This window comes from Mauremys mutica, chromosome 8, assembly GCF_020497125.1.
Source record: "Mauremys mutica isolate MM-2020 ecotype Southern chromosome 8, ASM2049712v1, whole genome shotgun sequence".
In the NCBI taxonomy this organism is placed as follows: domain Eukaryota; kingdom Metazoa; phylum Chordata; order Testudines; family Geoemydidae; genus Mauremys; species Mauremys mutica.
This window is the reverse complement of record NC_059079.1, coordinates 71,562,734-71,576,742: the sequence shown is the minus strand read 5'-3', so window position 1 is coordinate 71,576,742 and position 14,009 is coordinate 71,562,734. Positions and strand designations below refer to the sequence as shown.

General features: G+C 53.5%; 1 protein-coding gene across 4 annotated transcripts in view; it reads left to right on the top strand.

The window, feature by feature from the left end:
* Positions 1 to 13,685, top strand: part of PCDH1 (protocadherin 1) — a 150,957-nt gene extending 137,272 nt beyond the window's left edge. For 3 of the 4 annotated variants that reach the window (XM_045026407.1, XM_045026406.1, XM_045026408.1), the window contains exon 5: positions 9,357 to 13,685. In XM_045026407.1, coding sequence (XP_044882342.1) covers positions 9,357 to 9,742 — 386 coding nt within the window. In that variant the 3' untranslated portion in view covers positions 9,743 to 13,685. Of the gene's footprint in view, positions 1 to 2,934; positions 2,979 to 9,356 lie in introns of all 4 variants that reach the window. The other variant, XM_045026410.1, reaches the window with a different exon arrangement.
* Positions 13,686 to 14,009: the final 324 nt, after the last annotated feature.

The window sequence follows — 14,009 nt, the reverse complement described above, 5'->3', positions numbered from 1 at the left end:
AAAGATAATGGCCAATGGCTCTGCAATCTCATTGGCCAACACCTTTAGCACCCTCGGATGCAGCGCATCCGGCCCCATGGACTTGTGCTCGTCCAGCTTTCCTAAATAGTCCCAAACTACTTCTTTCCCCACAGAGAGCTGGTCACCTCCTCCCCATACCGTGCTGCAGAGTGCAGCTGTCTGGGAGCTGACCTTGTCTGTGAAGACAGAGGCAAAAAAAGCATTGAGTACACTAGCTTTCTCCACATCCTCTGTCACTAGATTCCCTCCCTCATTCAGCAAGGGGCCCACACTTTCCTTGCCTTTCTTCTTGTTGCTAACATACCTGAAGAAACCCTTCTTGTTACTCCTAACATCTCCAGCTAGCTGCAACTCCAAGTGTGATTTGTCCTTTCTAATTTCACTCCTGCATGCCTGAGCAATACTTTTATACTCCTCCCTGGTTATTTGTCCAATCTTCCACTTCTTATAAGCTGTTTTTTTGTGTTTAAGACAAGCAAGGATTTCACTGTTGAGCCAAGCTGGTCGCCTGCCGTATTTACCTTTCTTCCTACACATCGGGATGGTTTGTTCCTGCAACCTCAATAAGGTTTCTTTAAAATACAGCCAGCTTTCCTCGACTCCTTTCCCCGTCATGTTATTCTCCCAGGGGACCTTGCCCATCAGTTCCCTGAGGGAGTTGAAGTCTGCTTTTCTGAAGTCCAGGGTCTCTGTTCTACTGCTCTCCTTTCTTCCTTGTATCAGGATCCTGAACTCGACCATCTCATGGTCACTGCCTCCCAGGTTCCCATCCACTATTGCTTCCTCTACTATTTCTTCCCTGTTTGTGAGCAGCAGGTCAAGAGCTTTTCCCCTAGCTGGTTCCTCCAGCACTTGCACCAGGAAATTGTCCCCTACACTTTCCAGAAACTTCCTGGATTGTCTGTGCACCGCTGTATTGCTCTCCCAGCAGATATCGGGGTGATTAAAGTCACCCATGAGAACCAGGGCCTGTGATCTAGCAACTTCTGTTAGTTGCTGGAAGAAAGCCTCGCCCACCTCATCCCCCTGGTCCGGTGGTCTGTAGCAGACTCCCATCATGACATTACCCTTGTTGTTCATACTTCTAAATTTAATCCAGAGACTCTCAGGTTTTTCTGCAGTTTCATACTGGAGCTCTGAGCAGTCATACTGCTCTCTTACATATAACGCAACTCCCCCACCTTTTCTGCCCTGCCTATCCTTCCTGAACAGTTTATATCCATCCATGACAGTACTCCAATCATGTGAGTTATCCCACCAAGTCTCTGTTATTCCAATTACATCATAATTCCTTGACTGTGCCAGGGCTTCTAGTTCTCCCTGCTTGTTCCCCAGGCTTATTGCATTTGTGTATAGGCACTTAAGATAACTCGCTGATTGTCCCGCTTTCTCGGACTGAGACAGGAGTCCTCCCCTCTTGCAGTCTCCTGCTTGTGCTTTCTCCCGGTATCCCACTTCCCCACTTACCTCGGGGCTTTGGTCTCCTTCCCCCAGTGAACCTAGTTTAAAGCCCTCCTCACTAGGTTAGCCAGCCTGCTTGCAAAGATGCTCTTCCCTCTCTTCGTGAGGTGGAGCCCGTCTCTGCCTAGCAATCCTTCTTCTTGGAAGACCATCCCATGGTCAAAGAATCCAAACCCTTCTCTCCGACACCATCTGCGTAGCCATTCGTTGATTTCCACGATTCGACGGTCTCTACCCTAGTCTTTTCCTGCCACAGGGAGGATAGACGAGAACACCACTTGCGCCTCAAACTCCTTTATCCTTCTTCCCAGAGCCACGTAGTCTGCAGTGATACGCTCAAGGTCATTCTTGGCAGTATCATTGGTGCCCACGTGGAGAAGCAGGAAGGGGTAGCGATCCGAGGACTTGATGAGTCTTGGCAGTCTCTCCGTCACATCGTGAATCCTAGCCCCTGGCAAGCAGCACACCTCTCGGTTTTCCCGGTCAGGGCGGCAGATAGATGACTCAGTCCCCCTGAGGAGAGAGTCCCCGACCACCACCACCCTCCTCCTCCTCTTGGGCGTGGTGGTCATGGAACCCCCATGCCTAGGACGGTACATCTCATGCCTTCCAATCAGTGGAGTCTCCTTCTGCTCTGTTCCCTCAGGTGTATCATCCACTCCACTCTCTGCACTAGTACCTGCGGAGAGAACATGAAAACGGTTGCTCACCTGCATCTGTGTTTCTGGTACATGGATGTTTCTGGTACTCTTTCCCCTTCTGGAAGTCACATGCCACCAATTATCCTCGCTGGCCTTCTGTCCCCGCTGCGTAGCCTGCTCTGAATCTTCAGAACATTGTGTCCGCTGAAGCTGATCCTGACGTCTATCCAGGAAATCCTCATTTTCTTTTATGGAACGCAGGGTTGTTATTCGTTTCTCCAGACCTTGAATCTTCTCTTCCAAGATGGAGATCAGCTTGCACTTTGTACAGACAAAGTCGCTTCTATCTTGTGGAAGGAAGACAAACATGGCATGACAAACAAAATGGTGGGAAAAGAGAGAGATCCAGAGGCTGGGAGCTGGCATGGTCAGTGGTGGGGAAGGACTAGCAAAGACAGGGGACTAGTGAAGGATGGAGGTGGGTGGTACTGGCTGGGGTTCTGCAGAGGCTGAGAGAGGGGGCGGTGGAGGCCTGGGGGAACTGGAGCAGGTTAGGAGGAGCAGGTTAGAGGAAGACCTCATTGGGCAGTGTTGGCCAGATAGTCTGGTGGAGCCTGGGGTGGGGCCAGTGGCATCCAAGGCGCTGGTAAAGGCAGCAGGTATCAGAGGAAGCCTGGGGGAAAGATGCAAGACAGAGATGCAGGGGAGGGCTGATGCAGGTTGGAGGGGCTGGCAGGGTCCTGTGGGGAGTGTGTAGACTGGGGGCTTTATAATGATGTGACCCTGTCGTCCTTTTTCTGCTCCTCATTAGAGTCCCCTGAGCGGAACAGGCTGTGAATGGGGCTCTGAACCGAGGTATGTCTGCACGGCTTCCACCAGGGTGTTGCAGCTAATGTGCCCCAGGAGATGGGCCATGGGAGGAGCCTCCCGGCCCACGGGTGGGACTCACTGGTGGGTGACACAACCTATACAGGATCTGGGGGAGGGAGAACTTGTGGGTATGATACAGCCGCTGCAGTAGCCAGGGGAGTGGGGGTACTATGGGGATGGCACAGCTGATGCCAGAGCAGTGGGTGGGAAGCACTGGGGGTGAGGCAGTCACTGCAGGACCTGGGGGTAACCAGTGGGGGTGACACAGCTATTTCAGGAGCTGGAGGTGTGGAGTGTGGTGGCTGATAGGTTATTTTTGAAAAACAACATTTTCAAGAACATCAGTTGATCATTAACTCTGACTCCCAGCGCCAACCCCTTCTGTTTGACCTGCAGCACCTAGCCCCATAGTTTTCACCTCTGACTCAAGCATCCCGTCTGTGTGGCCAATCCCCTGACTCACTGAGCTCAGATTTTGAGTCCTGGCTCTGCAGCAACCTGGCTTGGTGAATTTATGTATTTACTTCTAGGAAGTCTGCCTTGCGTGAAACCGGTGCCAAGGGAGACTCAAGAGTCACTGTGCCCAAGAACTCAGAGCTGTGGGAAAAGGAGCAGGGCAATGGAAGGGAGCTATTGGAGAGGGGCATTGGGGGAAAGCACTGGGAAGAAGGATTCTCTGTGGGAGTGACATGGGAACCCTCTGTGGGTAGCAGCAATGTCTGATGCTGTGTCACACTCCAGGCTCTGGGCTGGTGATGTGGCAGCTGGGTGGTCTTTCTCCCCCAAATTGTGGTATTGTATGCCTGTGTGTATGGGGGAGTAGTGTGTGTGTGTGTAAGAGAGAGAGAGAGAGACTGTGTTTCCGGGGTGGGGAAGCACTGTGCATGTGTTTGTACAGTACAGTGTGTCCTTGGGAGCCAGCGTATTGGGGGAGGCTGAGGGGCGGGGGACACACTGTTAGTGCGGTGTAGTATTTCTGGTGGGGGTAGAAGGTGTCTGTGGAGGAGATGGGGAGAGTATTGTGTATATGTGTGGATATTGTGTCTGAGTATTTGATGTGTATATCTGGTATTGTCATGTATTTACATGTTGGAAAAATTGTGTATGTGTGATGAATTTGTGTGTGGTGGCAGTATTGTGTGTGTGGTATATTGTGTCTCTCTGGAAGGGTATTGTGTGTCTGAAATGTAGCATATTGAGGGGAATCCTACATGTTTTGAGGTGTATTGTGTGTGGTGTTGAGTATGTGGAGTATATTTGTGGTATATTGTGTGGGGGTGTATTCTCAATAGTACAGTGTATGTGAGAGATGTATAATGTGGATGTGTATTGTGTGTGGAGGATGTAGTGTGTTTGTGAGAGAGAAAGGAATGTTGTGTGCATAGGAGTATAGTGTGTGTGGTATTGTGTGCGCAGAGGAGTAGTGTATGTTGAATAGTGTGTGTGTGTGTGTGTGTGTGAGAGAGAGAGAGAGAGAGAGAGAGAGAGAGAGAGAGAGAGAGTGTGTGCGTGTGTGTAATGTTTGTGGTATTGTATGTGGGGGGGTGGTATAGTGTGTTTGTCAGAGGTGTAGTATGCATGGTATTTTGTATGTGGGGGTGTAGTGTACATGGTACTGTGTGTATGTGCGTGTGTATGAGACAGGATATAGTGTGTGTGACAAAGTGTGTGGGTGAGGGTGACAGAGAGGCAGAAGGAAGTAGTGTGTGTGGTATTATGTGTAAGTGTGTATGTGAGTGAGAGAGGGGTGTGTTGCATGTGGTATAGTGTGTGGGGATGTGTGGTGCATTTGGTATTGTGTGTATGGGACAGAAGGATGTTGTGTGTGTGTGGTATAGTATGTGAGGGTGATAGGCAGAATGGAGTAGTACATGTATTGTGTGTATGTGTGTGTGTGCAAGAGAGAGAGGGGTGTTCTGTATGTGGTTTTATGTGTGTGGGTGCGGGTGCGGGTGACAGAGAGGCAGAAGGGAGTAGTGGATGTGGGGCACCTTGTGTATGTGTAGGGGTGTGTGTGTGTGTGAGAGAGACAGAGAGAGGGAGGTTTTGTGGGTGTGGTATTGGTATGGGTGAGAGTGACAGAAAGGCATAAAGAACTTGTGAGGGGGCATTGTGTGTGCGGGGGGGGTTGCATGTGTGGTATAGTGTATGTGGGTGAGAGTGACAAAGGCTTAAGAGAATAGTGTGTGTGGCATTGTGTGTGTGAGAGAGAGATAGAGAGAGAGTGAGAGAGAGAGGTGTTATGTGCATGGTATAGTGTGTGTATGTGTGTGTGAGGGTGACAGAGAAGCAGAAGGGAGTAGTGTGTGTGGCATTGTGTTTATGTGTGTGGTGTGAGAGAGAGAGGGTGTTGAGTGTGGGGTGTGGATGGGTGAGAGTGACAGAGAGACAGAAGGTTGTAGTGTGAATGGCATTATGTGTGTATGTGTGTGTGAGAGAGAGAGAGAGAGAGAGAGAGAGAGTTGGTGTTCTCTGTGTGATATAGTGTGCGTGGGTGACAGAGAGGCAAAAAGAACAGGAGTACGTGTGGCACCTTAAAGACTAACAAATTTATTTTAGCATGAGCTTTCGTGAGCTGCAGCTCACTTCTTCGGATGCATAGAATGGAACACACAGACAGGAGATATTTATACATACAGAGAACATGAAAAGGTGGAAGTATGCATACCAACAGGAAGAGTCTAATCAATTGAGATGAGCTATCGTCAGCAGGAGGAAAAAAAAACTTTTTGAAGTGATAATTAAGATGGCCCATAGAAGGTATGAGGAGAACTTAACATAGGGAAATAGATTCAATTAGTGTAATGACCCAACCATTCGCAGTCTCTGTTTAGGCCACAGTTAATTGTATCTAGTTTGCATATTAATTCAAGTTCAGCAGTTTCTCTTTGGAGGCAAAAGAGAATACTTTTGTGGCATTGTGTGCATGTGTGCGTGGGAGAGAGAGAGGGGTGTTGTGTGTGTGGTATAGTGTGTGTGTGTGAGGGTGACAGAGAGGCAGAAGAGAGTAGTGTGAGTGACATTGTGTGTATGTGTGCTAGAGAGAGGAAGGTGTTCCGTGTGTGGTATAGTGTATAGGGGTGACAGAGAGGCAGAAGGGAATAGTGCGGGGTAGGCAACCTATGGTACGTGTGCCGAAGGGGCACACAAGCTGATTTTCAGTGGCACTCACATTGCCCGGGTCCTGGCCACCGGTCCAGGGGGCTCTGCATTTTAATTTAATTTTAAATGAAGCTTCTTAAACATTTTTAAAACCTTATTTACTTTACATACAACAATAGTTTAGTTATATATTATAGACTTATAGAAAGAGACCTTCTAAAAACGTTAAAATGTGTTATTGGCACGCAAAATCTTAAATTAGAGTGATTAAATGAAGACTCGGCACACCACTTCTGAAAGGCTGCTGACATTGTGTGTGGCATTGTGTGTAAGTGTGTGTGTGATAGAGAGAGAGAGGGATGTTGCATGCGTGGTATAGTGTGGGTGAGGGCGACAGGTAGAAGGGAGTAGTGTGTGCGGTATTGTGTGTATGTGTGTGGGGGGGTGTTGCGTGTGTGGTATAGTGTGTGGGGGTGATTGTGACAGAAAGGCAAAAGGGAGTAGTGTGTGGCCAGGGCCGGCTTTAGGCAGTGCGGGGCCGAATTCAAACAGTTTCGAGGGCCACGGCAGGGATGACTAAAAAAAAAACAAAAAAACCCCACATGTATAAAACATGTCGGGCTTGTACTCACTGGACAGTGCTCTGAGTCTTCGGCAGCACTTCGGCGATGGGTTCTTCACTCGCTCCAGGTCTTTGGCGGCACTGAAGGACCCGCCGCCGAAGACCCAGACCGAGCGAAGGACCCGCCACCTAAGTGCCACCAAAGACCCGGAGCGCCTCCAGGTGAGTAAAAATTAAAAAGGTGCCTGTAGCCAGGGAAGGGATTCTCACTGGGCGCGGAGCCCTCTTAGGCGCGGGGCCCGATTCGGGGGAATTGGTGGAATAGGCCTAAAGCCGGCCCTGTGTGTGGCACTGTGTGTATGTGTGTGTTGCACTGTGTGTGTGTGTGTGAGAGAGAGAGACAGGTGTTGCATGTGTGGTATAGTGTTTGTGGGTAAGAGTGACAGAGAGGCAGAAGGGAGTGGTGTGTGTGGTATTGTGTGATCCCTGCAGCACAAAAATAAAAGAGGCCGAAGCAGCCTCCCTTGGGTCCCAGCACCTGGCTGGATCTCTCAAGGTGAGTCCTTTGGCTGATGCTGTTGTGTGTGTACAGCAAGGAGGCCCTGGTATGTGTGTGTCCATCTGGGAGGGTGGTGAGTGGGGTGGGGGGATGTCTGTGACTGGTACTCCAATTACTTGGCTGTCCCAGGGGCAGAAGAGCAGCTGGTACTTAGTACAGCCTGCTTGTGCCTGGTGCAGAGCAATGACTGGTCCCCAACAATGCCTGGCTGTGCCTGGAATAGGGGAGTGGCCGATGCCTAGGGGTGGCTGGCTGTGCCTCAGTAGGGAGAGTGGCTGGTGGCCAGAGATGCCTAGTGGTGCCCAAGATGAGGGAGTGGCTGGTGCCTAGAGATACCTAGCTGTGTCTGGGCTGAGGGAATGGCTTATGCCCAGAGATGCGTCACTGTGCCTAGGATGGGGGAGTGTCCGATGCCCAAAGATTCCTAACTATGCCCAGCATGGAGGAGGACTTGTTCCCAGGGTTGCCTGGCTGTGTCTGGGGGTAGGGATTGGAGTTGCCCCGGAAATGCCTGGCTGGTGAGTGGCTGGTGCCCAGGGATGCTTAGCTGTGTCCAGGGTGTGGCTGTTAAGTGAGGATGCCTGGCTGTGCCCACCGTTGGAGAGTGGTTGCCACCCAGGGTTGCCTGGATGTATCCAGCATGGGGGAGTGGCTGCTGCTCAGGGTTGCCTGGCTGTGTCTGGTCTGAAGCAGTGATTGGTGCGCAGGGACCCTGGCTTGTGGGGCAGTGGTGCCCAGGGGCACCTAGGACCTGGTTCCCAGGCATGTCTGGCTTTGCCTCATTTGTGGAAGTGGCTGATGCCCAGGAATCCCTGTGAATGGAGTGGGAGAGTGTTTGGTGCTCAGGGATGCCTGGCTGTGCCTATGGTGGAGGAGTGGTTGCTGCCCAGAGTGGGGCAGTGGGTGGCCTGAGGGATGTCTGTCTGTGTTGTGGGTGTGTGGGTACTCATGTATACCATGCTGTGCCCTGTGTGAGGGAGTGTCTGATGCCCAGGGGTTGCCTGGCTGTGTGTAGAGTGGAAGAATGGCTGATAACTGGGGGTGCCTCGCTCTGTTTGGGGTGGAGTGGTGCCGGGTGCCCAGGAGATGCCTGGCTGTGCCCAGGGTGGGGGAGTGGCTGGTGCTCAGGGGTGCCTGGCTGTGCCCAGGGTGTGGGAGTGGCTGGTGCTCAGGGGTGCCTGGCTGGTGCCTGGGTTGGGGGGAGTGACCATTTCCTAGTTGCAGGTTTGTCTGATATCCAGGTAGGCCTGGCTGTGCCCAGGGTGGGGAGTGGCTGGTGTCCAGTGATTCCTGGCTGGTGCCTGCGTCGGGGAAATGGCTGGTCCCCAGGGATGCCTGGCTGTGCTCGGGGAGGAGTGGCTGGTACCCAGCAATTCCTGGCTGTGCTCGGGGAGGAGTGGCTGGTACCCAGCAACGCCTGGCTGTGCTCGGGGGGGAGTGGCTGGTACCCAGCAATGCCTAACTGTGCCTGGGGTGGGGTGGTATTTGGCGTCCTAGTTTTTCTCTCCTTTGGTTTGTTATTTTCATCTCCCTCCCAGCATTCTGCGATATCATCACTGTTGAGTGGGGGATTCCCTGTAGCAGCATGGAGGCAGGTGAATGCCAGATGCACTGGGTCAATGGCTGTGTCTGCCTGGGTCTAAGAGGCACACTTGCAACAGGGCCTGTGCTGAGCCCAAAAGGGCCTCGACCCCAGGGCTGCTGCAGCAGTGAGTTTGAACATGGGAGCTGGAATCACGAGTCCCGAGTTGTAGGACCAGCTCCACCATGCCTTTTAGTGGCCATGGGCCAAGCTGGGCCGTAGGTTTCCCCTGCCTCCCAGGAACGGGGCAATTTGTGACACTTGGCCCATGCCAGCCTCTTGGGGCTCGTGTACTGGAGTCCTTCTCTCTGGCCTGGGCCAGGGTGACAGAGATGGGACATGTTTACTGAGCACCTTCTAGAGTCCCTTTCGCCCCTGCCACCAGCTGAGAGCCCACAGCAGGAAGCCTGTCAGCAAAATGTCCCCCAGAGTGCCAGGTGCTTAGCCCTGGGGGGTCAGGCCTGTGCGGTGCCCTGAGATCCAGATCCAGCAGCGTCTCCCATGCTGTGGGGCTTGTGCACGTGGGGTTAATGCCGCTCTTACTTCTCTTCTCTACAGATCTCCGGCCTCTGCCTGACGTTGCCATGACTGGGACCTGCACCCGGGAATGCACGGAGTTTGGCCACTCCGACACCTGCTGGATGCCTGGCCAGTCCTCCCCTAACCGCAGGCCCAAGAATGCCCTGAAGCTCTCCACTTTTGTGCCTTACCAAGAACGGGGGAGTCAAGAGCAAGTTGGGAACGGCAGCCCCAGACTTTCGGAAGAGCGCAGCACCAAAATGGCCAACCTCCGCCTGCTCCCCACATACAGTGCCTTCTCCAACAGTAGCCATGAGCCCTGCAAGGACTCCCCTATGGAGGAAATTCCTCTCACCCAGACCTCGGACTTCCAGCCAGCCACTACCCCCTCGTCTCAAACCACTAAGAGGGAGATCTACCTGTGAGGCTGGGCCCAAGGGGTGAGGAGCAGACACTTCTGAGGCCAGTGTCCAGAGGAACATTTGAAACTTTAATGCTTTATCGCTCCTGCAGCCGGTTCTCCAGGTCGTTCCCAGTTTCAACCCCCCTCCGGGTGAGACGCCCCAACTGGCCTCTGAAGACACAGGGCAGGGCAAGGGAGAGGAGGGCCTTTTTAACTCGTTGTCTTGGGGCAGGGTGGGTGTCTGAAACCTAAGGAATTTCCAAGCACTTGAGGGTGCATCTCTGAACTGCTGTGTCAGGGAGGGCTGGGCAGGCTCCGAGTGCAGAGGACACGGCTGGGGTGAAGGGCTTAGGTACCAAAGGTCCATGCAGAGCTGGTGGAGTTCCTGGGGCACAGGACAGAGGGGTGTTTCCATGCACAGGGAGCAAGCTGCCTGTTGCTTTACTGTAGACTCCTGTAAATATGAATCTTAGGAATGACATTCAAATCCTGCCTGATTGAAACTTTTATTGTCCTTGAAACAAAAGACATTTCAACAAAACAAACCACAGGGAGCAAGTTCCAGTGTTGAATGGTTTGGTGCATGGAAGAGCACAGGGGAGCACAGCTTCCAGTTCGCACTCCTGTTCCATATTGTAAATAAAGATGTGATTGGTTCCTCAAACAATAGCTGGGAGTGGGAGGAGAGGGGCAGGGGCCTGTCAGTGGGGCTGGAGGCTTTCTGGTTTTACATCCTGGCCCACTTGCCAAATGCTGTCACTGTGCCCATTGGCTACAGGGTGCCCAGGGACTGCTCAGTGCCAGAGGTAAGGGCCTATGCTGAGGGGTCCCTTTTGGCTGTGTACCAGTGGATGGCAAAGCTGAAGGAGCCAGGAGCAGGCCTGGGGAGCCCTGGTTTGATAACTATATCTCTGGCTGCAGATATACTTGGCTCTAGCTCTGCTGGAGAGAAGGGAGGCACAGGCCATTGGGCCTCACCCCATCCCCTTATGCCTGCTGTAGTGCAGGGAACTCCCATGGGGCCATCTGTGCCATGAACTTGACCTTTGACCTGTCCGCCTGTAAGCCACCATTTGCCTTTGTGAGGAGGAGCTTTGTCTCAGGGTCACACCAGGGGCCACTGGCCCCTGCGAGCTGGAGTCCCACTGCCCTTAGGCCACAGAGCCACTCTCAAGGGCTCCAGCATTCTCTTCCAGTGTCAAAGGTCATCCAGTCTCCCTGGGGTGGCACCCTAATGCCGTGCCAGGTGCCAACAGCATCTGAGCTCCCCTTCACAGGGTACCAAATCCAGGGAGACACTGTGCAGGGTAGAGAGGAAGGATGGGTGGCGTCAGCTTGAGCAGGTGCCCGTAGGAATGGCCCTTGGCATGGCCAGCCTGAGCAGGGTGTGGATCAAAGGGGTGACCCTGGTGGGACACAGGAGCTCCTCCTGGCTCTGCTTGAACTCTCTTGATCTCTTGGAGGCCTTGGAGCTGTTCTGATGACTTGGTTTCTGTCCCATTCTCAACTGTTCCAGCTCTGGCCTGATCCCCTGCTCCAGACACCTGGGCTGTCTCGCCTGGAGCAGGGTGAGGGTGACTCATGCCTCATTCTCTCTAAGCTACCTTCCTTCCTCTCCTCACCCAGTAGGGGTGCTAGGAGGGGGATCAGATGCACCATTATTCTTCCCTTCCTATCTCCTCAGCACTCTTCATCGCTCAGCTCTTCCTTGGGGAGTGAGGCCAATGGCAGCTTCAGGATAACATCCCCTTTCCTATCTTTGGTCCATGCTTGGCCTTTGAACATAGGGGGATGTGGTGGGGACGTTGTGTGTCTGCTGACTGGGCAGCCTTTCCTCTCTGGTGCCTGTGGGTGGTTCTGCAGGACTTGTTCAGCACTGGGTGCTTCCTGCAGGGAGAGGGCATTGCAGCCCCATCCCATCAGGCCCAGAGGCCTGAAATCCCTGCACTGAGTCTTGGGGGGTTCGGGGCAATGGCACTTGCCCTGCCTTGCCTCCTGGTGTTCAGCGAGTCCCTTGCTGAGTAGCTCCTGACCCTTTGCTCTGGCAGTGGTGATGGGATATGGCCAGCCTTATGGTGTAGCTTCCTCAGGGCCGTGTGGCCTGATGGACAGAAGCTGAACCAGGTCTGCCCAAGGAGCTCAAGGCCAAAAAGGCACAGAGCTGACAAGGCCTTCAGAAGGGCCGCAGAAAGCAAGGCTCCTAGCTGCCCTACCCTGCCCGCTCCCCCAGCGCACTGTTCTTGTGTCACCCTCTCCCGGGTGATGTGATGGGGGACTGTGCCACCGCAGTTCATACATCTAGAGGTGCCGCTTAGGGGAATCAGGACCCTCCTTCCCACCTCTCCTGTCACCGCTCCCCTGCTTGGAGGGCACTGATCCAATGGGTCTCTGTGGTGGACATGGCCTCCAGGTGGGTGTCCATCCAGGCATACCTGTTCTGCTCTGCTGGCAGTGCTATGGGGCCCGTGCTCCCCCTGGCCTGGCTGCCTGAGCACGTCACTTTCCTGAATATGTTTTTATTGTAGTTCTAGTTTCAGGGCCTAACTGGGCAGAATGTGCAATTTGGCCACCTAGGCCAGGATCCTTGATTCCTCTGCCAGCTCAGATGCTCATTCCCTGCACCCAGGCTCGGGTCTGGGGCAGCATCCCTCTGGGGCGGGCTCCCCAGAAGAGCTACATGACCTACGCAGATGAGGGTCACTACTTCCAAGAGGGAAAGAATGGGCCCTGGCTCTCCCCATGGCCTGGTCTGCAGGATCGCCCCCTTACTTGCTGCTTGGGTCACTAAGGGAACCCTGAGGCTCACAGCCCTTTGGTTTGGTTCAGGAGCTGCCTGAGGCAGCACAGCAGCTCACTCAACCCGAATACATGGCCATCTGTGCTTCTCAGTCCTTTTGGTTTGGGACTGAGGGGGGAATCTGCCTGAGGGGGGAGGGCAGATGTGGTGCTGGGATCAGCCCAGTGGGGAGGGGTGCTGGGATCAGCCCACATGGGAGGGCTGAGGTGGTGCTGGCATCTGCCGAGGGTGAATGTGTAGGTGGTGCTGGGGATCAGCCCCGGAGGGAAGAGTGGAGATGGTGCTGGTGCTTGGCCATGCGGGGAGGGGTTCTGGGGTCAGCCCCAGGATTAGGGTGGAGGTTGTGCTGGGATTGGCCTGGGGGGAGGGGTTCTGGGATCAGCCCCCAGGATGAGGGTGGAGCTGGTGCTGGGATCAGCCCAGGGGTGAGGGCGGAGGTGGTGCTGGGGATTTGCTATGGGGAGAGGGTGCTGGTGCTGGCAGGGAGAAGCTCATTTGCACAAAGATAAGCCAGAAGGATAAAGCCTCTGCACATGGGGGAGAGAAGGCACTCCACAGGCTCCAGTCTAGACAAGCACAGTGAAGGGGGGTGGGAAGTTACAGGTGCCCCTCGGGGAGGGAGGGGCGTTCACTGTATTTAACACTGCACTAGGACAAGCCAGGGGGTAAAACCAAAGGTGGGAGCCAGGGAGCAGTCGGGCTGTGCGGGAAGGATCCAAGCGACCCCATTGTAGCTCTTCAGTGTTGGTTCTATTTATACGAGATTTCATTTCCTTGCTTGTGATGCCTTGTTTTTTGTACAGTTTTATGTACATGCAGGTGTAGCTTTTCTAAAGGAGAAATCCTATATCAGAGGAAAGTACCCAGCTATTTTTCAGATGGTGACCTATGTCTAAGGCAGCGCCTCTTGCTAAGGTTGTATTGCTCTCAATGTGTGATGCATTTCCCTGTGCAGGGAAGGCTTTGGGCCTTGGGTTTGGTTTTTCCCAGGCACTGTGAGCACAATTGATTCCCTTGTAATTCTTTCTGTTCAGAGCAGTGAGCATGACACCTTTGTGAGCCCCTTTCTGTTCTCTCCCCTTCTGTTTGTTTGCTGAGCTGTCAGATGACAAACTCCATTGTAATTAGCCCTTCCCAAAGCTTTACAATAAAAGTGTGAAAACCCGGATGCTGTGCCGGCTGGATTCTTCCCCATGGGTTGCGTCCACGGGGTCCTTGGAGTCAGGGAGAGGACTGTGTGCATGAGGGGCTTTGCACGGGCTTACTGCCTCCCTGCTTCCTCTCCTCAGCCCCACAGCACTCCCTCGCTGTGGGGAAAAACCCATGGCCACCCACCAAGGCTGATAGCTTGGCTCATCCATTCACCATTACCCCATTTCCAGAGCAAGGTGTTTCCAGGTGGGACCTAAGAATGGATCAACCACAAGGAGCAAATCAGCCAACCTTGCCAGGCCCTGGCCTGCAGTGCCCTGGTGCTAGCCCTGATTAGGTC